Source organism: Pseudonaja textilis, chromosome 3, assembly GCF_049901715.1.
Source record: "Pseudonaja textilis isolate UNSWEBS1 chromosome 3, rPseTex1.2, whole genome shotgun sequence".
NCBI classification, from domain to species: Eukaryota; Metazoa; Chordata; class Lepidosauria; order Squamata; family Elapidae; genus Pseudonaja; species Pseudonaja textilis.
The window spans coordinates 64,569,516-64,593,791 of record NC_141992.1 but is presented as its reverse complement, the minus strand read 5'-3'; the positions used below and the strand labels follow the sequence as shown (position 1 = coordinate 64,593,791).

Here is a 24,276-nt window from a genome sequence, read left to right as displayed (position 1 = left end):
CACAGAATGAAATCAGCCAACAGGAAGCCTGTGGGAAATTCACAGTTAGGGGAAAATAAGTAGTTTTATGTTGTAGCCTGAGGCAAAAATCCTCAGCTTCATTGATCAGTGGAGTTTTGAGAGGTTATTTTGTGGGCATTGGACTGCCATAGTGGCGAATGTCCTTTAATAAAATTTTTGGTGGCAGTAACATGCCCAACCTTGGTTCCTTTCCTTTCCTTTCCTTTCCTTTCCTTTCCTTTCCTTTCCTTTCCTTTCCTTTCCCCTTTTTCCTTTTTCCTTTTTCCTTTTTCCTTTTTCCTTTTTCCTTTTTCCCTTTTCCCTTTTTCCTTTGATGAATAATAGCTGAGCCGTGGCAGCGGGGTCCTTTTACAGTGCTGAACCACGCCTCTTCTGTCTTTGTCATTGCCCACTTCTTCAGTCTCTTTTCCTCAGTGCAGGAGTCAATAGGCAGAGCTGGTACATGAGAGGACACCTATCTGTGGTCTTCTCAGACTCTGGTTCAGAATATTTTTTTTCTTGTTCTCCTCTAATCCTACAGTAGGTGCTGTGTCTTATGGAGTGAAAAATGCAATAATTTATGAATAAAATATTCATTAATTTCTCTGTTTGGATAAGAAGAATTTGTAGTCTCCACCATTCTTTAAATTATTGGGAATATTGGAGAAGGTCTTTGAGTTTACATTTCTGATTTGTACTGGAAATTTAAGCATGTCAGCATCCAGTTCTGTCCCCTACCTCCAGTTTTGTCCTAGAAACTAGCAGAAAATTTGAACGAATCTCACTGTATACTTTCTTTATGTCTACTCAGAAATCATTTCAACAACTCAATTAAGTTAATGCTAACTGCTAAAGTTTAATTGTTAATTGCAAAAAGGAGGGATTTTCAGATTTTTACTAATTAAATGTTAACCTATACAGCTGTGATTGTGGGTCATTTCCATTACAGCGCATATGTTTTTCTTCTGAAGCAGCCCCACATACCATAATGTTTGAGAGCACCTCCTGAAATGGAAATACTCATATACTTTTCTCTTTTGTGATCATAATCCATATTTTTTTAAAAATGCTATATTTTGGTTGAAAGATAGTGTTTTCATTGTTATTTTACAGATCTAACCATCCTCTCAGTGTCATAGTAATAGAAACAACAGGTGCAGTAAATCATGAATACTACCGTATCTTAGATGTTTTCCATGATTATAACCAAATGGTTACTTATACTGAGAAACTAAGAACTCATTCTCACTTCTAATCTGCTGAGACTGGAAGATGACATTTTTTTTTAAATGCCAGCACATTTATTGAAGGAAAAGCTATTCCTTTTATAGAAAGAAGTGGAAGGAGATTTTCAATTTAGCATGGAAAAAGAAATCCTTGAGGAGAGATCTGAAATACAGAATTGGTTTGTACAGATTTAAGATAAGCAAGTCAGAGGGGAAATTTAACACTTGGATGATTGAAGATAGATGGAGAAAAGTATTCTGGGAATGTATAATTTAGGATACTATATATGCTGCTGATCTGTGAATATTTGTGTAAGCAGATGATAAGCAGACAAACTTGTGTGGAGATCGTAAATTATTTTTTAAACTGTGTCATTGGTTCTGAAACTGGGGCTATTTCTTCACATACTGAAAGTGAGGTGGGGTTAGCGCTGTAATTCAGGAGACTATATAGATATATTATTTACTGTGTTTTTCCTTTAAAATTTATTTTACTTGACTATAAAACTGTAAGGTTTGCAAAAACAAAAATGGTATAACCTTTAGAGTCCTTTTCCTTGGGGATAATTTGCAGCCTGGCCTTTTAAAAGATAACCATACTTCCAATAACCCAAACTCTTAAGTGATACAGAGGAAGTTGTTTTCTATATACATAATGAATGTGGCATCTACTTTGGGGAAGCAACCAGAATTTGACAGAAAGTACATTGTCTATATGAATCTATACTTATATACTTAAGGGATGAGGCTGTCGTAAAATAGGGCACAGAATATATATATAATCTGTGCACACATTTCCTACTAGACAAGACACAGCCAAAGCTTCCATAAGCATCATTTATCTGTTATCTTTTAGGCCTTCTTCAAATGTCACAACTCTTGCAGTTCATAATCTCAGCTTGTATATATTTGTGATGCTATGCCAAATTGGGGGTGGGGGAGAACTTGCAGTCTGGAAGTGCAAGCTCAGGACAGCTCTAGAAGTTTCAGGTAAATCGCGTTGTTCTGCCTTTATGCACCTCTAATCACATTAAATGCCATGCAGACTTTACGCTGAGCCACAATATAAAACGTTCACAAACGCAGAATTGAAATAATGAATTTTCAGTCCATCCCAGTTGCATCTTTTTCAAGAGCTGTCACATGCTACTAAACAATGTAGACCGCTTGTGCTTGCTAGGTACATGTCAAGAAAAGTGTTTCTAACACTGAAAACACATTTAAGAGGTCTCTGCCTTGCAAGAAAGGAACAACTATTGGGCTTTGAATTGTACTTCTGTTGGTTGATGTTTCTTCTCCTGGCAGAGTTCCTATGCCTTGAAAGAGCTTTTATGAACAGAAATAAATGAAGACAGTGTTTCCTAACGTTGGAAATTCAGCTGGTAGTTATCCATTCCAGACCTCTCTTATAGATCTGTTATGCCCCAAAACACAAATGGAGCTGAATCATGCAAAGCATACCTTTCATCTAGTAAGCCCATGTCTTCTTACCTCCCAAAGAATAAATAATATTTTAAAAATACAAAACAACAATGAATGAACATTAGGATGCAGTGCGGATTTACAGCCGATATCAAATTGAAGTCTCAGGCGAATGCTTTAATCATGCTGTGAATTTCTTGAGCTGTTTTAAATGGGAAAAGTGGTAATGGACCAAGATTAGGCTATTTTTCTTGCTAAGATTCAATTCTGCTAGGATTCCTTCAAAGTCAGTTCAATAAAGGGAGGATTTCCCAGGAAAGATGAGTCTTGGAATTAGATAGCTCCTGTCAAGTATTGGCATTATTTGATCTAATTAATAAAGCAAACATGTAGCACTCTGTAATTTAACACATGGAAGAAGGAAATGCATTGATAATGATAGCAATACAGTTCTCATTCCTATCAGTTCCAGAAGCTTTTTTTTTTTTTTTGGCTTAACTACTTTTCCCAAAATATAATGAAAACTGTAAGCCAAGGTACTTGAAGTATGGCCAGAGAAAACATAAGGAAAAACATAAATGTGTATAGTGACACTAAATATTGACTTTAGTTTTTCCTTCACCCTACTGGTTAAAATTAAATGTTTGGTGAAATTTACATATCATGTATTCAAAGCAAAGGCACTTGTAACAGCTAAAGATACAAAATATTCATGACTTTTAGAAGGGATAGTCAGGATTTGATTAATTACTAGATGGGATAGATAATATCAGTTGCACCTTCTGAATTTCAAATGTAGGTTGGCATAGAGTGCACTGAAGCAGTCCTTAGTATAAGGAATAAACTGCAATCATCATCAGTAGATCTGTTATAAATATGTTTAGTCCACTAGCTGAAGCTGGATAAACATACTTGGTCACAGCCTGCAACTGCCCAGCAAATAGCCATGAATACAGGAGGACCCTTAAATCTTATATACCCTAGTTCAGGGTGAGTGCTATGCTATCCAGGTTTATCTCTTGAGCAGAAGGAGAACCAGTTGATCTCTGAACATAGAAGAACTCTGTCTAGTTTGCGTTTATTTTATTTTATATTATCTTTATCATTATCGTTTTATCCAGACACTCACATCTTCCAAGAACTAAATCAAAATTATAACACCATCTGTGTGGCTGAGCCCAGAGTGCCAGTATGTATGGATATTAACAGCATATTAATATTGTTTACTCCAACCCAATAGATGACTCTTTTTCCAGCATCTTCATATATATGTTAAACAACAGAGGTGAAGGACTCAGTCTCTGGGAAATCCCACAGGGAGAACCTATGGAACTGACCTCTCCTCCCCTGTTCCTTTACTGTAGTGTAGTGCCTGCTTGGGAAGAAATGAAACCACTGTAATGCAGGAATTTCTAGCCCTTACAGTTTGTCCAGAAGAATCCCATGATCAGTGTTATCAAAGATAGTTGAGTAGTCTGATAAGATTAGGAGGAAGAACACTCCTTCCATGAGGTTTCAACAAAAGTCATTTTCTAGAGCAATCAGTGCCATTACTTTCCTGTGCCTAGCCCTGAATCCTGTTTGAAATGGTCCAGATAATCCATTTCCTCTAGAACAGGAGTTCATAACTGTTCTGTACCATAGACCCTTTTAAGAGTCTGGTGAACTCAACAACCCCTTTTCATAAAAATGGATTTAAATGCATAAAATAGCATACAGAGGTATAGATTATTACAAAGGAAGCCAATTAAGCTCAAGCATAGTTACCAAGGTACTAAAAAGTAACAAGTATGTCATGTAATAATAACTGTGCTTCTTTATTAATCCATTTATCAATAAGACAGTGCCCTTTTTTGAATGTAATCTTTTTAGATAATGAGATTTATTGAAGTTAACAAATATCTTTGTTAAAAGCTAAATTTCACGTACAATTTAGTGAAAATAAAGTTATTTTTCCCATCCAACTTTGTGGACCTCCTGAAATCTATCCATAGATCCAAAGGAATTTGTGGACTCTAGATTGAAAACCCCTGCTCTATAGCAGGGGTCTCCACAGATGGCAACTCTCATTTCCCAATTCAGCTTCCTCTGCTGAAGCAACTTCCAGTATCCAATTGCCAATGCGCATTCAATTGCAAACTTCCAGCATCCAATTTGCAATCAGTTTTCTATAGGGCTTCCATTTTCCAGTGTCATCTTTGGATAACTTAATCCAATGCTTTAAAACAAACAAAAGGCCCAACAGCTAGTTATATTGTGATATAAATATAAAACTAAGTATCATCCGAATATGGATGATACCTCGCCCTGAACTGTTGTACTGCGGTATCCAGCAGCTTCATGTAGATATTAGAGAGGAAAGAGAACTGAACCCTGGGGCACCCTGAAAAGTAGGGGCTGCAGTCTGATCTTTTTCCCTTCCAGACATCAATACTGCCTGGAACTGACCACAGAAGGAGGAGGAAAATCAGTGCAACACAGTGTCACCCACCTCCAAAGCAGGTGCGGAAGGATATCATGATGGTATCAAAGACTGCTGAGAGGTCAAGAATAACGAGGATGGTCTCATTCACCTATCCTGCTCCCACCAGAGGTCATCTAAGAGTGTGATCTCAGTCCCATAACTCTACCTGAACCCTGATTGAAAAGGATCCAGATCATCTAGTTTGCTCTAAATTGAATAACAATTATTGCAGAATTTACAGCTCTCCCATTATTTCTACCTGCCCTGTAAGATCCAACAGGGTCCAATAGCAAATCCAATCCATTAACTAATGTATCTGGTGAGTGTTAGAAAGCAGGCTTGCTTTGTCATGTTGCCTATCTTCTAGAATAGCATGTTACTCCAGATGCTACTGGCCTGGCTATGAAAGCCTGTAGACCAGGGGTCCCCAACCTGGTCAATGACTGGTCCATGGCATGCCTGAAACCAGGCCACACAAACAAGTAAAGCCCTGCCTGTGGGGTATAGGCAGCATGTGAAACCGTGTCCCCTGCGGTCCCCTCTCTTGACAGAACAGGTCTCTGGTATCCAAAAGGGTGGGGGCCACTGCTTTAGACATTTAAACCTGGCTTTCCCCCATAAGCTCTAGGATAGGTTATTGGTATACTCGTTTGGTGTGTATGGTTATACTATGTGTTTTCCTCATGACATGCTATTTGTGGTGTTATTGTTGTTCCTATTGATGTTTTAGCTATCGCATTGATTTTAATTGTATTCCACCCAGAATTGGCTTTGAGTTGGGGCGGACATGTAAATCAAAATAATAAAGGAATACTCTATTGCTTCATATATTTTCTACTTGCTTTGGTGAGAGAACATGGGGTTAGCTGAACAACAAGCAGGGGAGAATTAGCACTAGTGAATGCTAGAAGAAGGTAAGTTGTTGTTAAGGGGCAGATAACGCAGCTTTCCCTTTAACATCAGTGGGCTTTCAAAATGAAATTAGCAATCAGTTGGGTGGAGTAAGTGTTAGGGGATTTTCCTTGCTTAATCCTGAAAAAAATCCCTTCTCCTGGAGAGGTTGTTTTTGTGGGGAGAAATTAGTGCCTTTAGAATATTGATGTCTCAGAAAAGGGAGGGGCTAAGCTTGACCAAGAGATTTAAAGCACAGGAAAGCCTTGACTTACAACCCATTGATTTAATGACCTTTGATATTACAATGGCAGTGACAAAAACGTCATGTTCAGATTTCATACTTGCAACTGTTGCAGGATCATCATGGCCACATGATCAAAATTTGGGCACTTGGTAATGTATTTATGATAATTGCAAGGTGCCAAGGTTCTGTGATCACTATCTGTAGCTTTCCCAGATGGCTTCCGACAAGCAAAATCAATTGGGGAAATCAGATTCGCTTAACAGCCGCATGATCCACTTAACAACTGCAGTGTTTCCCTTAAAAACTGTGGCAAAAAAAGGTAATCAAATGATGCACAACTCATTTAGCAACTGCCTTACTTAGCAGTGTAAATTTGGGGCCCAACTGTGGTCATAAGTCAAGGACTACCTATTAATTCTGCCTGTATGGCACTAGGTATAGACCAATGTGAAGAATTGCTTTGGCAGGCTTTCAAGGTTCTGCCACAGTATCCCGAAATCCAAGTGATCCTTGTTTCCTAAATTTGGAATGCCTTATGAGGTTTGATGCTGTTGGAAGCATTTGGAAGGAAAGGTGTCAAACTCTTGCATATGCCATATTCATTATTTTCTTATTTTATCCCTGGGAATATATAAATAGTAAGTATGCATTCAAATTTGCAGACAGATTTCATCATTAATTATTCTGCTCTGTTGAAGCAAATTGCATAATGTTCTGTCCATACTTCAAGAAAGGTGTTTTTTCTTTCATTTCCTTGTACTGACACAGGAACAAGTTTGGGAATGGTGGAAATGGGGCAGCATTGCAGAATATTACTCTTTTTGGAACATTGCAGAGATGGGATTTGCAAATATGGAAAAAAATATATTTTTCCAGACCTGAGACTATTTCCACATGCACATACATGCAATTTTTAGATTGAAATCCAAAATACACTATGGAAGAAGCATAATTTGACTAAATGGAATTTTATTCCAAATAAACAACAATAGATATCACTATTTTTTGTTTCCATATATCTATACAGCGGTATTTCTGCTGTTGAAATGCACCATAGGTCAAGCTATAACCCAGTAACAGATCTTAAACTACTTTGTGGTCCACAACATTATTGGCACTAAATAAAACAAAAGAGTCAGCACAGGACATTTCCTCGGTGAGTCTAAATTTTCAGCACCAGCAATAAATCTTCATACAGAAAATTGTTGCAAATATCATTTTGACTGACCTAAAGTTTCAGAAGGTTCCATGCTGAGAACCCGCTATCTCTCATGCCTATAGCCTTCATCTTGAATTTAATGGATGATAAAACAGTGTGAAGTACATTTAATCAGGCCCCTCTTACCCCCTCAAACTTGCACAGACAAAATTGTACATTAAGCTGGGCTACGTCTTTTGCGACTTTGGCTCTGTTGCTGATGTTCTACTAATTTAAATAAACAAACTAAACAAAGGGAAAGATGGTTACAATACTCTGTTTTACAAAAAACCCAAACACTGCAAGATTTTTTTTTAAAAAAAATGCTACATTAGTATGAAAGGAACTGAGTTTCCTCTTTTTAAGAAATAACCCAAATCATGCTTGGCTTGAGTAATACCATTTGACATTAATGCAGTCATGCAGTGGCTTATGTTCAACAAGAGAATAAGAGAAAACTCTTGTCACTGCAAATATCTGTGAAGTTATTGATTGGTAAGTGGAAATGACTGGGTCTACAGCTAGTGAATTTTTAGAAGCAATATTGAGAAGACCATGTGCAAATCAAAATGTTACTTCGGTTTTTGTTTTTTCTAAAAGTATTGGTAGTGTGCAAAATAAGTAGAAGTGTTATATTTTTTTAAAAAAAATGCTTCAGAGAAGTTTTCAATCCAAACCAACAATATTGAACTGTAAATGAGGCAACATTGAGGTTTTGATTGGAATTGTGGATTTCTGGGGTAAATCTTGGTGATTAATGGGTTTATTTTATTTTTTTTTGCTTGTGTCATAATGAACCTTTTCTCTGTCTGCAGGCACTTAAAATAAGGGAAAGTTGCAACTGCCCGTCTTTGCCTGGTCAGGATCCACGCCTTATATTCAAACTGAGTATGCAGCATCTCTTGCAAGCATCTGAAAGTCAAAAAAACCCAAATATTACTCCTCATGGTTCTGCGCCCCCTAACATTAAACTTCCATTTGCAAAAAAGGAAACAGTGCCAGTAGACCATGTCACTGGGAAATAACACCCCGGATGAAAGCCAAAATATTTCTGGATACTTTTTATCCAAATGCTCATCACATGGTGGATCATATGCCATAGGTTTTTGTACAAACATTTGATGACAACATGAAGAGAAAGATGTGAATCATGACTGATTTCTTTCCCAATCCTAATGTGGATAAGAAACATGATGTTTGGATGGATTGACAGAAGATGGCTTCTTATACACAGAGTTGTCATTCATTCCTCTTTGGAGTTGCCTGAAACTTGCTCCATAGAAGTGTGGATTCTACTTATATAACAAGATATCTACCAAGGGCTGTCGCATCAGATGCTGAAAAACAAAGAAATGATTGTCCAATTTTTTTTCCTTTTAAAAATACCCATTATTTATATCACATTATAATACCAGCTTTATTTCTATATGAAAAGCCAGGACAGTTTTTTTTTTAACCTCCGATACTGGAAAAGTTAAAATCTTGCTTCTCTTTGAATGTTTAAATATGGCTCCTGTTTGCATGGTGCATTGAAGTTATATTCACTAGCTCATAGTCTATTATAAGCTTTTTGTACAGCTTGTGTTGAATTGCCAAAAAAATTGCACTGCCTGTCTCAAGAAGCATTGTGCAGTAAACTATACAATGAACTGGGCAGAACATCATCTAATTTATTGACTTCATGTGGAGTTTCTCTTGTACTTCCGAAAGACAGGTTGATTCGGGTAAAGTTAACCTTGGGTTTACAGCGTGCTCAACTAGTAACTACCAAGGCTGCAGCCCTGTTGTTTTCTTAGCGTTGATAAGGAAGTAGCTTGTTGCCATCTCCTGGGATATTTTATTTTTAATTTCCAATTTCTTCTCCAGCTTTGGCATTTTCTCTTGGTCTCCCATTCATATTCTAAGAAAAATCTAATCATGCTTAGTTTTGAGATCACTACATATTTTAGCCCAATGTGTTGTGGAAAGAAGTAAAAGTTAATGTGGCAGAAGTTTCATACTTATATCAACATAAGTACTGCATGAAGACTTCTTTGTTACACCGAAGGCCAATATATCAAAACTTTTCCATACATTGATAAAAAGTCTTGTAATAAAAACTCTGCTGTTCCTTTTGTCAGCATTTTCCAGGAACCAAGAAAGGCATGTAGTTATTTCTGAATAGTTTCCTTTATTCCTCACCTATAGTCAGAAATCTTGCCAAACTGAAGCAGCTAATTGCATTACTACAAATACACTCTGGGAATTGCTAGGGATGAGCTGTTAACTTTTTTTCCTGACCATCCTTGGCTGCCTCTGCCCTCAGAAATATAGTCTCACCCTTTTGGGAATCCAGACAGTATTCCACCACACGTTTTGCCCACCTGGCTCACAGTGACAGCTGTGCAGTGATACTTGGGCTTGCTGTTGACATTGGAGCTAGTATGTGGTGGGCAGTTGTTGCATGGAGAATGACTAGGAATAGCTAAGCCTTTGGCTCTGAGGAACGGGTACCAGGAACTCTTTTGTAAAGTGAAAGCACCAAAGGGAGAGGTGCCTCCTTCCATACCAGACCCAGCCTCAATGGCTGCTTTGCAAATCTTGTTATTCTCTCTCTATACTCCCTCTTGAGATGCCCTGAAGTAGGAGGAAGACCTTGAGGTGCCCTCAAGAAGGAGCAAGGTCATTACAACCACTTGGTCTTCCCACTTCTCCATTCCATACATTTGTTACAGCTTTAGACTGACACAAATCAGTCTATGCTTAGGGCAGGTCAATAGGTAGCTGCTGTTCTAATCCTGCATGAAGGAGATACTACAGGTTATGGCCAAGAAATGAGGCTGAAGTTGCTCCTCCTCTTCCCCATGTGGTGGTTCCCACTGGTAGCATTTTTTCTGGCTTTGACTCTGGTCAATTTTTTTTGATATGGGAGTAGGATTGTCTCCTGTCTCTTGGCTTTCCTTGTCTGAGTGTCAAGCCATTTTCTCTTAATCCCAGGAAGTTCTGCTCTGCCTGACCAAGAATCATCACAAGCTTGCAGTAACTCCTCTGCTTTGAGAGTGAGCATTTCTGTTCTGCGCCATTGGCAAGACAACACCCTACTTCCTTTCTCTCAATCTGGCTGACTTTCCTCTTGCCTCACTTGTTGCACCCCTTGAAATGGGGTGCAACTATCCTTTGGGATAGTCCTTTGCAGCTGAGTGAGAAATTAATGCAGCTGATTTGAGGAGGGCGATGAAAAATGAGAGTTTGCAATGCCTGTTAGACTGTGTAAGGTTACATTTCCTTCGTTAAAGATTAATGTAATTAAATGTAACTTAATCTGCGTAGGGTAGATGAAACTCCACTTAGATTAAACTCAGTAGGTTTTTTTGTTTGGCTATCCATCGATGGGAAGTTCATGCGTACCAGCTATGTGATATATTAATTTAAATTGGTGGAGTGAGACTGTGGAAATCTATTCTCAGCCATGGAAATTTACTGGGTCGCTGAGGCCATTCACTATCTCTCATCTCAACCTATTTGACTCAATTGACCTTGTAAAGAAAACTTGGGCGAGAGCGCCCTATATATTGCCTTGAATTCCTGCAGAACCAGCATGATTTAACTTTAATGATTAAACATAAACATTTGGTGAGGACCCTGCCAGTTTAGGGCCTGGTTTCTAAAGCCTATTGCTAAGATACATTGATGCCATTCTTGAAGAAGTGCCTAAAGGCATGAGGATGAAAACAATCCATCTAACCTTGTATTCATTCCTGTGTCCCTACTTTGAACCTAATTCATAACTTACCCATTTGCACAGTGTTATTCTTGCAGTGTTTTCATTTTCGCCGTAGGTGAATATTCTACACTGAAGCACACTGTTGATAGCAATAATGATGATATTGTTCTTGGCCAATATTATAATAGTTCTGCAGCCCAACTATTCTAGGGTGAACGTGACTGTCAGAATGTAGTCCTTATTTTAGAACGTTTGTTTACGCTATAAAACTCATTCCCTAAATCCCACTCCGCCTATTATAACAAAGGCTTTCCACTACTGGACAGGCATGTTTCCAAAACAATTTAAAAGATTTACGCATCTTTTACTAAAGATATAAAATCCAGGAAGATGAGAAGTAGGAGATTTTTCTTCCATGTTATTCTGAGAAAAGCTTCCACTGGAATAAAGTATTTCTTTTAAAAATCATGAAATAAAAGCTATAAAGAGAATATTGCTTATAACCAGAGGCATTGCTGCAAAATTCCAGATTTCAAAAGTTCATTCATTACTATAATGATGGTCTCTGAATTTATCAGTCAAGGAACATTGAAAAATTAATGTGTGGAACAGTTTAAAAAAGTTATTGAATATATATATACCTTCACTTTTTTGTCACAATATGGGTGTGCCTGTTGTTTTCAGCCAGGGAGGTTAAGCCACAATAAGGATACTGTGCTAAATGTCTATGCAACCCATTCACTCTCACTAATAGAAGAGTGTAAGTTAAGCAATAATAAGAATTCATATTTAATAATAATAAAGCCTAAGTAAGCTCTAGCTTAATGTTTCATCCAAAACTGAGATGGCAGTTTACCAAGCATGACATTATTTGAAAATCCAGCATTAAGTCACCTCGTGGTGAGATGGGTGGCAAATAAAATCTATCAAAATAAATCAGTGTTTACTGGTGGCACACAATTTCTATCTTGTTGAACCATCAGTCCAATTCTGAAGCTAATCTGTGTCTGTGTTGTTCTGCTTTTTCACTTGTTTTTGCAAACTAGGACTAAATAACTTCTATAAATTAAACATAGGTCAAGTATATAATAATAGCATTAACAACCTGGAACCCTTGCTTAAAAGTGATGTGACCCTAAATAGGACCGAAGTATTAATGTGTAGTTACAGTTGGGAATGTTAAGGGCTGAACTGTGAGGGGGGTAACTTTTTGGTTGTTTGAAATGTTCTTAAAAAAAAAAAAACTAAAGGAAAGCAACTGAGAAAAAAAGTATTAGTTTATTTACAAATATGAAGGTTCATCATAACATTGTGTAATTTATCTTTATCTGGAGGGGAATGTCCAAAATTGGTTCTCTCTTAGTAAGCTAGAAAAAAGTGGAATAGATAGCACCACCACCAGATGGACTCACAACTGGCTGGCAAACCATACTCAACAAGTAGTCCTTAATAGATCTAAATCTCCATGGAGGGAAGTAAGCAGTGGGGTGCCACAAGTTCTGTCTTAGGCCCAGTACTCTTCGATATCTTCATTAAGGACTTAGATGAGGCAATAGAAGGGGAACTTAACCAAATTTGCAGATGATACTAAGCTGGCAGGAGTAGCTAACACCCAAGAAGATAGGCCCAAGATCCAGATGGATCTTGACAGACTAGAACACTGGGCCGTATCTAACAAAATGAAATTCATTGTAGAGAAAAGTAAAGTCCTACACTTAGGCAAGAAAAACCAAAAGTATACATACAGACTGGGTGAAACCAGGCTCAATAGCAGTAACTGTGAGAGGGATCTTGGAGTCTTAGTGGACAACCAGCTAAATATGAGTAAGCAGTGTGCAGCAGCCGCCCCCCAAAAGCTAATGCAATCCTAAATTGTATTATCAGAGGGATACAATCAAGATCAAGGGAAGTACTAATACCACTCTATAAGGCCTTAGTAAGATTTAGAGTATTGCATTTAGTTTTGTTCAACACAAAAAAGATGTTGAGACTCTAGAAAAAGTACAGAGAAGAGCAACCAGGATGATTCAGGGACTGGAGGCTAAAACATACAACAAACGGTTGCAGGAACTGGGCTTGGTTAGTCTAGTAAAGAGAAGGACCAGGGGAGACATGATAGCAGTCTTCCAATATTTGAGGGGCTGCCACAAGAGGAAGGGGTCAAACTATTTTCTAAAGCGCCTGTAGGCCAGACAAGGAATAGTGGATAGAAACTGAACAAGGAGAGATTTAATCTGGAAATAAGGAGAAACTTTCTGTCAGTGAGAACAATCAACCAATGGAACAGCTTGCCCTCGGAGGTTGAGGGATCTTGAGACTTTCAAGAAGAGATTGGACTGCCATTTGTCAGAAATGTGTAGGGTCTCCCGCTTGGGCGGGGGGTTGGATTAGATGACCTACAAGGTCCCTTCCAACTGTGATTATCTGTTATCTGTTATCTATTGCTAGTCTTGATTCTGCACAAGCTGATTTAGTGTACATTATTTTCAATTCTTTTATGCTTCAGAATGCAAAACCAAGCAAAAGGTTCACATTGGCCATTCCTGGCCACTTCATTATTTCTATTCAGGATTTTGCTGCCCATTCTATAAACAGAAAAACATCAAAATATGCTAAGCTATTTCAGTGCTATCACATAAAATAAACAGAAAAGCATAATATACAGTATGTCTATAGAGATTCTCAGGGAAAAAAAGCACTTTTGGGATAATATACAGTAGTAATCACTTTCCCGCTATAGATCAAATAAATAGGTTAGGGACCAAGTGTTCTGTAGAAGTAAATGATGTAGCATGCCTCCACATTTGATGGGAAAAGAAGAAAATATTTCTTGGCCACTGTGTGTGATAATCCTTGTCTGCTTTCCTGCTGGGAGGGAGGACAATAGGAAAAAGGAAAAAAGGTAGCACTTGTTTCACATTGGCAGGATGAAAAGAGCATCAACACAGGAAGTGGCTTCAGACTTAGTCTCATTTTAAAAGAGTGAAATCCCTGGGGCAGAGCTCTGGTACAGAAGAAGAAACAGTGCTTTAAAATGGTATCCATTTTAATCCTTTTGAAAATTGAAGTGGATAACAAAACAATAGTAAAAAAAAATTACAAGAAATGAAAAAGCTGGATAGAAGAGGAAAGATTGGCAATTTAAAGCACAGGAGAGAAATCAAATTGAAACTAAATGTCACATTTTTTACTTGGCGTGTAAAAGTGCTATTACTTGGCAGGTATGTTCTATACATCTGGCATGATAACTGAGAATGCCTTCTTCCAGTTGGATCGCTACAGAATTTGGTTTGGGGGTTACATGCACCAGAGCTTCGGAAGTTGAACAGGAATTCAACAGAAGTTGAATGAGGAAGTTTATCTAAATTCCAAGTTATTAATGGAGAAAAAAAAATGAGAACCACCATTTTCAACTGAGTCTGCGGACAAACACAATATGCCCATGGATTAAATATGAGCATTGGACCATTACATCCTAGCTGGTTTGGGGATTTTGTGCCTGCACCTGTCACTATCCTTGATGTATCTCAGGGGTGTCAAACTCAATTTCATTGAAGGCTGCATTAGGGCTGTGATTGATATCCAGGGGCTGGGTGGGTATAGCTGACTGGGTGGGTGTGGCCAACTGGGTGGGCATGGTCGGCTTGATGCCACTCCCCAAACTGTTGGCATGTTTCCTGTTCGCATTGGGTAGACTGGGCCAAAGCCATGCTGGCCTGATCTTTTCTCTTCACATTGGGTAGACTGGGCCAAAGCTATGCTGGCCTGATCTTTCATCTTTGCATTGGGTAGACCAGGACGGCCCCGCGATCTGACCACACTGTGGGCTGTATTCGGACCCTGGCCTTGAGTTTGACACCCCTGCTGTACCTCTTTAAAAAAAATTGCCTGGGAGAAGATTAAGGGACAATGTTATTTGAAAATTCCAGTCTGGCTATCGACTATTGAAGCATTTTCTTATCCTATAATATACAAAAAGGAACAAACAGTTAGATGTGGTGAAATATTGAATGAAAAGGGTGAACTCAAATCTATGCAAAAACTAGATGAACAAGGTATAAAGATGAATTGGTTTTCATATGCGCAAATATATTCAAGGTATGATAAAGATTCTAAAATGGAAGATTTGTATGATAAATTGACTGATTTAGATAAGATTTTGACAGGTACTGATGAAAAGGTGATTAAAAAATTGTATGGATATTTATTAGAAATTAAATTAGAAGAACAAGTTAAAGAAACTATGATTGCTTGGGGGAAGAATGTTGGATATGGGATTGATTTAGAGAAATGGCAAAAATTGTGGTCTCAAAATTATAAAATGACAATGTCAACAGCATATAAAGAAAATTTGTATAAGATGTTTTACAGGTGGCATTTTCCCCCAACAAGAATAGCAAGAATGTTCAAGAATAAATCCAAAAAATGTTGGAAATGTCACCAGACACCTGGCTCATATTACCATATGTGGTGGACTTGTGCGGATGCTAAAAAATACTGGACTAAAATCCACATGTGGTTGGAAAAAATGACAAAAAAACATATAGACTTGAAACCAGAGATATTTTTATTGGGAATTTTACCTGAAATATATAGTAAAGACTTGAAATACCTTATTGTAAATGTATTAACAGCGGCTAGGATTGTATTTGCCAAAAACTGGAAAAATGAGAAAACACCATCACAGGAGGAAATTATTAAGAAAATATTGGAATGTGCTGAAATGAGTAGATTGACATTTGAAATTAGAGAACAAGAGGATAAACAATTTTATAAAATCTGGGATCTATTCTATCAATGGTTAGACAATAAAATACAGTAATGAGATGAAATATGTAGACTCTTAGAAAATAATAAATATATAAAGATGTATTTCTTATTATATCTACAAAATGATTTTAGGATAGATTTGGGATGATAATATGAACTGTTATAAAACAAATTAAGTAAATTATGATTATCTTGTAAAACATGAATGAATAAAAGTATAGTCAAATGATTAATAATGATACTAAGGTATTTAATTTTTGATTGAAAATACGAGATTATATGCAATGTCATTGTAATTGAAGACTATGAAATGGAAGCACAAAACAATTTGTAAACCAACCGGCACACTGTATGTATACATATGGAAGATGGTTTGATGTTTTTATGTTTTGTTTGTTTTTAAAAACCAAAAAAAAACTTAAATAAAAAAAAGAAAAGAAAAAAAAGAATAACAAAATTTTTTTTTTTAAAAAAAAGCAAATTGCATTAATACCAATATGAATTGTAGTTTCTGACTAATAAAGGTCTTGTTACTTTCTGAAACATGACAAAGCCTTGGGCAAAAGTTAGAAACAATTATTTAATATTTAATAGAACTGTCTGATTTTGATTCAGAAAACATGTTTACAATAGCTCACTAAGAATTTATACAATACGTACTGTGCTATGAATGCCACAGACCAAGCTTAAGACAAAATTCTAGCAGAACCAATTGAGAATGGGCAGCGTTCTAGCATCAGAAGAATGGTGCCTCACACCCTTCTAGGGCATCATGTTGCATTTTATGGCTTTATATTAGATGGGGAAACTCAGTCTTCCCCAATCTGGTGACCTCCAAGTGAACTTGAACTGTGAAGTCTGAACTTGCGGGCTAGGAATTTAAGGAATTGTGTTTCCCGTAGCTTAGGAGAATGGTGGCAGAAATTAGTGCAGGGCAATTTAATTAGAACATTTCATTTGTATATTTCAATGTGTATTTCTTTTTGCAAATGCCCATTATACTTAGGTAATATTAAAGGATAATTTATATGAGAAATATTTACATACCCCAAGGGTGTATTGCAGACTTCATTTTCACCTCGTGGTGCTTAGTAAATAGAGGATGACCCCAGCTATACATAATCTGATAAATGGATATAAACTTCTAAAATCCCCATTAAATTGATAGTCCAATTCCATTTTTTTTTAATTTGCATGCAAAACCAATTTCACTTGCCTCATCTTCTCTAGAAAGTTTTGTATAGCTTGTCTGAAGGACTTCACGATGACTTTTTTAAATCTGGTTGGGATTTGGAAAATAAGTATATCTGAATAGGCTTTTTTTTTTGCAAAACAGCAGGTCATTTTAGAAAACCCATCCTTCCTTCTGTCTCCTAATCATCTGACTCCATGGCCACTTAGGCCACTTGACTTTGATGGCTCACTCTTTAGTAGTTCCCTTTGAACCAGATGAAAGCGTTCAATGCTGGAGGAGTTTTTGCTTTATTGCACAGCGGTGCAATCTCAGCAGGTGGTAGCATCTGCCTGACCTTGTCTGAGCTTGAAAGCTAAGCCTGGTTATTACATGAAGGAGAGTCCAGTAGACACCTCATGGTTATAGGCAAAACTGGAAGTAAAAACAGAAATCTAGACAAAGAGGATGTCCGTCTCCTTCCTTACAGTTGCCAAGACAACCTCATGGACATGTCTACTGTATGATTTGGGCAGGAGCTGTGCTTAATTTGAAGACTACTCAATTTTTTAAAGGAGCAGTAGAATATATTTTTCTGCATTTGATTAGACATGATGAATACAGGACTATCTATTAATTAATGGGCTATTGGAGCCTTAATAGGAATCTCCCCATAAAAATCATCTTCCCAACTACAAAGCAAAGCTAGTTGAACTTCCTAAAGAACGGTACCCAATGCAGGTAGTCCTCAACTTACAACCATAATTGACCCCAACATTTATGTTGCTAAGTGAGACATTTGCTAAATGAGTTTTGCCCCTTTTTATGACCGTTCTCGCTGCAGTTGTTAAGTGAATCATTGCAGTTAAGTTAGTAACATAGTTGTTAAGTGAATCTGGCTTCCCCATTGACTTTGCTTGTCAGAAGGTTGAAAAAGGTGATCACATGACCCCAGGACACTGCAACCGTCATAAATATGAACCAGTTGCCAAGCATCTGAATTTTAATCACAGGACAATGTGGATGCTGCAACAGTTGTAAAATGGGAAAAATTGTTATTTTTTTTCATTATTGCTGTAGTAAGGACTACCTATATAATAACTCATATCTATTTGTTACCTTCCCAAATAAAAGCTGTACTGGAGATTATTTCAGCAATATGTAGGGATGCTCCCTACATATTGCTGAAATAATCTCCCTTGATTCAAAATGAATTTCATGACATACAGTGGAGCCTCGGGGCGTTCCAGGACTCCAGTCGCAACCCAATTTGGTCAGATCCGGAAGCACAACTTACTGTGCATGCGCGCAGTAAAAAAAAAATGCACTGAAGGGGAAATAGGCACGGAAAGGGAATCTTTCCACGTTGATTTTGTTCACCACCCGATTTTTCAAAAATCGGGTGTATTTTTTGTTTGCCATCCGATTTGATCGCAAACAGGAGCGTTCGCGACCTGAGGTTCCACTGTAATGTAGTACACACCTTACCTTATGTGATGGTCAGAAAACGGGGGCAGCTGAGAGGAAGAATGCTGGCTGGGGAAGTCTTCAAGTTGAAATCCATATATCTTGGACTTGTTGAAGTTAAGAAACTCATTGTGACTTGGCCCTGAAGACCACAGTGTGAGGTTTTATTTCTTTTGGTGTCTTTTATCCCACATATAGTGCTTTTGTGTTTCAGGGTCATGGGGAAAAAATTGTGCTGTAAGGAGGAATCAGTAAGGCACCAGCACACCACAACCAGAGAAAGGTAGATTGTAGCACCAAATGGTAACAGCAGAAACAATTGGAAATGATGAAACATGTTCAGTTCTAGAGAATAACATGCTCTCTCCCTTGTGGGGTGTTTTTACCTACATCCCTGATGGTGAACCTATGGCACATGTGCTGGAAGTGGCATGCAGAGCTATCTCTGCCGGCAAATGAGCTGTCACCCCGGATCAGGTCCACTGCACATGCGTGCGCACTTCCAGTCAGCTGATTGTTGGGTATCTGCCCCTCATTGCATGAGGCACATGCAGGAGATGCGCACGGATGTGCAGAGGTATGCGGCATGCACAGGGGGATGCATGCACATGTGCAGGGGGCCAAGCACGCATTGCCTTATGGGTGCAGGCATGTGTGCATGCTTACACATGCACACACTTTCGGCACGTAACGACAAAAAGGTTAGCCATCATGGCCCTACATGATTAAATTTTTAAGTGGCAAGAGGACAGCGGCGGATTAAGGCTCACTGGTGCCCCAAGCACTGATAAATCTTGGCGCTCCCCTCCTTTGTACATACTGTACGAATGAAGCCCTATTCTCGACTTTGTGGTGCCCCCTTTGGGCCTGGTGCCCTAAGCACGTTCTTAGTCTGCTTAATGGTTAATACACCACTGCAAGTGGCACCTCCAGAAGATAAGGGAACTGGATGATTTTTATCCCAAAGATTACAAAAGTAGCTTGCAAACTAATCTTTCTCTGTCTTCTGTGACCGATTTCTAGGATATCTCTGAAAGTCTGCGCTGATGCAATACTTCTGTGATTCTCCCTCCCTCCAGATAATTCTTTCTTAGTGATGTTGTAGCCTGTTTACCCCATTATCAGTTAGTTGCAGTGAACAATGTAGCACTTACGTGGCCTCTGCCCTTGTTCAAATGCTTCCTGTCCTACTGTCTTATTCGTTTGGTTGAAGGCTTGAGGTAATTAAATTTCTCTCCTTTTCCCTCTAGTAACATTGATCCATATTGGATATTTAGACTCCAGAGAATCAAAGCTCTTTATTTCTGCCTGGAATATGTTGCCCTTTGATTTATTCTTTACGTGCACAGAATAAAGGAAAACTGACTAATGTATTAGAGTCACAGCAACAAGATTTGTTAACCACAAGATGGCAGTTTGACTGTCTCTATGAGACTCTTTTAATTGACGCATTGAAATTGCTTAGTTCTTAATCTGGCTTTGGCAAATTGAGATGATTCTTTGGGGCTTTTAAAGAATTTTTTTTTTAAAAAAGATTTTGTTTTTGGAACAATATTCCATGTTTAAACCGAAGATATTTAGAAACTTACTATTTGTTCTGATGATGCTTGTATTTTCTAGGAAGTTTCAAGATTTTTTTTTCATTCCACCAGTTATAAAATGGCCATGGAAGATCTGTAGGTAGAATTACTCCTGCAATGTAAATAAAGAATTAGTAGTAGTATAGACCTCCTCTCCTCTCTCCCCCACTCCTCTTTATATAGATTTGTTAAAATCATTTTCTTGTGTGCCATAATCTGCTTGAATGTCCAAGATCTGCTAAGATGACTTTAAACAGTACATTAAAAAAATACATTATTAACAGTACCAAGGCTGCAGAGACCTACTGGCTAAGCGAAGGAATGCTAAATAGTCCAGGAAGAAAATAGCACAGTAGGAAAAAACTCAATCCTTTCCTTCTCCAAGTAAAAAGCTCTGCTTATGAGCCCCAGAGCTACCTGTTCAAGGTAGATCTGAATGTTCCCCGTTCCTCCAGATCTGAACCAGTCTGTTCAGTACCAGACAGTGTCAAAATGTGGAGGGAATTGTCACTTCAAACTGGAGGATGTTAGGTTGAACTGGGATTGTTGTACTTTTTGGTTTAATACCTATGCTCCTTAGACAACTTCCTGAGTTCTTGTAAAAATCCTTAGTGGGTGAAGCTGACAGTTATTTCAGAAACAAGATAGAACTGCTTTATTTTGGGAGTTATCCTTGAAAGAAATTAGGAAATGTTGTCCTAGAGAGTCCTGTATGTGTATATATGTTAAACTAAGTTTTAAATTGCTTCCATAAACCTTTCACGGTCTAAAAATGAAGCTCACACTTTGTTTAGAATATCCTATAAAGAAAAAGCCAGTGGGAGGTAGCATTCAAAAAATAGATTTTAAGAAAACATGGCACTATTTTCTTTTTTAGCTACTCCGGTGCTCCTTCTATAAATTTTATGCGATGGTAATTCCAGAGTCAAATGTGAAATAGAGGTCATGAACACAGACAGAAATATGGATACTGGGGTCACAAATAACAAATAAAGAAATCAGTGCTTATTAACCTGGCCCCCATTTTTGGTTTAAACCATGGGGGGGGGGGGAACTCTCCAGAACAATGGAGAATCCTTGTTCTCCTTATATTGATTTACACCAGTGCTTAGCTGCACAAAAGTTTTATTTATGGCAGCAACAAGTTCTATACTGTAGGCTTCATCTGGAATATGAATTAACGTGTCATAAATGACTGGCATTCTTTAAAAGAAAGAACTTTTGAAGTATTATTGAGTAAAAACCAAAGTTGAAGGAACCCCCTCAGACTACATATGCATTCTGAATAAATATGTTTGAGTCTGAGTAGTACGCAGTAAGATGAACCTATCTATCATACATGTTTACCGCAAAAACCTATATTTGCTTTTCTTTTTATCCATACAGATTTGATCACTGAAGCTGGTTTGGTAATAGTTAAATACATGGGTTTTGCTCTCCGGGACCTCAGCTCATCAGTCACCAAGTGAGCAACCTGTCAGGAAAGCAACGCATATCATTTATTACTGTCAGATATCCAAAGATCAGAATCTTCCTTGAGCTTCTTATCCTTCGATGGTTAGGAAATGGAATAGCCATAAAAATAAAAAAAACCCAAACAAAACTTCAGCATAGGAAAAGAAAATGAAGGGCAAAGAAGCAATTCACTGGATGAAGTCAGATTGAATTTATTTTGGTTTACAACTTTGAAAGTGTTGTTGACTAAATGTATCTTGTTTATTTCGAGGGCTGCCTTCATATAGGAAATTTGATGCCAACTTCTCGGAATGCCTAAGTTTCTGTCCTGCTTTTATCTGTGCATTTTTTTTCAAAAGTTGGTAAGAGGGAGATATCTTGCTTTGTTCCCAAAGTACCGTATATCCCCCAATTAAGCCCTTTTCAAAGTGTCTCTTGTGGAAGATCAAGAAATGGGGGGAGGGAGAAACAATCTCTAAATAATGTTCTGATTTGCTATTTAGGCCCTTGTCAGAAACAGAAATTCTTCTTAACAAATCAGAGCAAAATTTTGCATCAAAGGAGCTTTTGTTGGTTCTCATAAATAACTGAAACTGAAACTGAAACACCCAATGCTTTGCTTTCTGGAATCATGTAAACTAGGAGTCGAAAAGTGTTCTAGCCTCAATCCTTCCTCCATTCCTAAACTGAAATGTTACTAGTTGTTGAATAGGCAAATAATTATTGTGACACCTGCAGATCCCAATCAATTGCTCCCTTTTCAGTTATCTGTCACCTGGCTGGGTAATAGGTAACAAAGCATATCAGACAGCATATACATTGGATGGTATCAATATGCTGGAAAGGAGAAAATACTGTACTAAAGCCCAAGTCAGGTGCTAAAGACAACTTAATGCTGTCATATTAGCTGACTGAGCCATGGTGGTGCAATGGTTAGAATGCAGTATTGCAGGCTAAATCTGCCCATAGCCAGGAGTTTGATATTGTCCAATTCAAGATTGATTCAGCTTTCCATCCTTCTGAGGTTGGTAAAATGAGGACCCAGATTGTTGGGGGTAATATGCTGACTCTGTAAACTGCCTAGAGAGGGCTGTGAAGTACTGTAATGCAGTCTATGGCCATCTTTCCAAATTGTTTGCAGGATAAAGAAACTTGATAAGGAAGAAGATTATCCATGAGGGAAGGAGTTTGCTCTTCATTAAAAACAGAACATTTGCATTGGAATGCCCTATTCACAATTAAAAGACTCTGAGAATCTGGTTCAGAGTTTACTTGGTTCAGAGAATTGATTGTAACTGTAATATAATTTGTTTTTCACATAAGCATTGCACATCAACTTGGCCATTATGCCTAACTCAACAAACCATTGTTTGAAACAATCTTGGCCTTATGTTATATGAAAGGGGAACCTACAGCTCTTGCTCATCTCTACCTAAATGGTTTATTTAATTACTTCAATTTGGCAGCATATAACTCCAGAATGATTTCAGAGTCATGTATTTTTATACATGACTATATACCCTTCTTGCTCTCATACAATTTGGCAGGTTGTACTGATTGTTTTGTTACTGATGCAGTTAAGGGTTGGGACTTGGCTCCTACTGGTCACTTCAGGCTGCTGCAGATGCCCAGACCCTCCTCCTCATTGGCACTGAGAACTGCCAAGCATGGCCATTTTGGATGAACACCTGGCTTCTACAGAGGCCTTGCCATGTAATGGCTGACCAATGCTTTCCAAAGCATCTGCCAGTCTTTTATAAATGTAATGCTCTCGTGCTGCACAGAAAGTCAATTTAAATCAGGAAAGAGAACAGGTTTTTACCAGCTATATGTTGCTCCTTCTGTTACCATCAGCAACATCTCTGGGTTTATGTATGTATGTAGTAAATTTACAGGCTGCCCATCTCAGATACATGTTTCCATATAGCTGCCTGTTAAAATGCTTCAGCCAAAAAAGGGGGTTGCATGTCTGTATTCTGATTATTTTTACTAAATTTGGAGGAAGGGATGACACCCTTTCCTTTCTGCCTTGGGGATGCCTGAGAGCCATGGTGATCAATTATTATGTGCAGGCTGATCACATGTTCTGTCAACTAGCTATTTCCATTTTGTTATTTAAATAATTTATATGGTCAACACATTCTCCTAACAGCGATTCCAGGCAGCGTACAAAGTGTACACAGACGAACGCAACCTATTACAAACAATAGCCCACGACTCCTAAGATAAATAATACATTCCAATTACAAAATCACATCAACAGAGGTTGCCTAACCTCTTGCCCCAAATACCTGGGGAAACAGCCAGGTCTTCTGAAAGATCAATAGGGTTGGAGGAAGGCCATTGGGCAGGATGCTGTTCCACAATGCAAGTGCTGCTACAGGTCCATCAAGATGACATTGTTTAATAGAGGGGACTTGGAGCGTGCCCTCTCTGCTAGATCTGGTGAGTTGAGCAGATTCATTGGGAAAGAGGCCGTTCCCTCAAATTGCCTGGCCTTATGCCACGTAAGAGTTTAGAGGCGGCAACCACCACCTGCACAAGCCAGGCAGTTTAATTAATCGCTGCCAACACTGCCATTCTATTGCAGCACTAATCATTCATTCATTGTTATCATCTCCCCCTTCCTACTGTGCCTCTCCTCCGTGCCTGTGAACAGCAGATGAGCTATTTTTGGATACG

General features: G+C 38.1%; 1 protein-coding gene and 1 long non-coding RNA gene across 5 annotated transcripts in view; one reads left to right on the top strand and one right to left on the bottom strand.

Annotated features, from left to right (window-relative positions):
* Nucleotides 1-9,547, top strand: part of OMA1 (OMA1 zinc metallopeptidase) — a 29,035-nt gene extending 19,488 nt beyond the window's left edge. For all 4 annotated transcript variants that reach the window (XM_026707202.2, XM_087929988.1, XM_087929986.1 and 1 more), the window contains one exon: nt 8,264-9,547. In XM_026707202.2, the coding sequence (XP_026562987.1) occupies nt 8,264-8,473 (210 nt within the window). In that variant the 3' untranslated portion in view covers nt 8,474-9,547. The remainder of the gene's footprint in view (nt 1-8,263) is intronic.
* LOC148126144 (uncharacterized) overlaps nt 1-24,046 on the bottom strand; it is a 32,485-nt gene extending 8,439 nt beyond the window's left edge. The window contains exons 1-2 of the long non-coding RNA XR_015742882.1: nt 23,886-24,046; nt 20,149-20,251 (exon numbers count right to left, since the gene is read on the bottom strand). This is a non-coding gene — a long non-coding RNA (uncharacterized LOC148126144). The remainder of the gene's footprint in view (nt 1-20,148; nt 20,252-23,885) is intronic.
* Nucleotides 24,047-24,276: the final 230 nt, after the last annotated feature.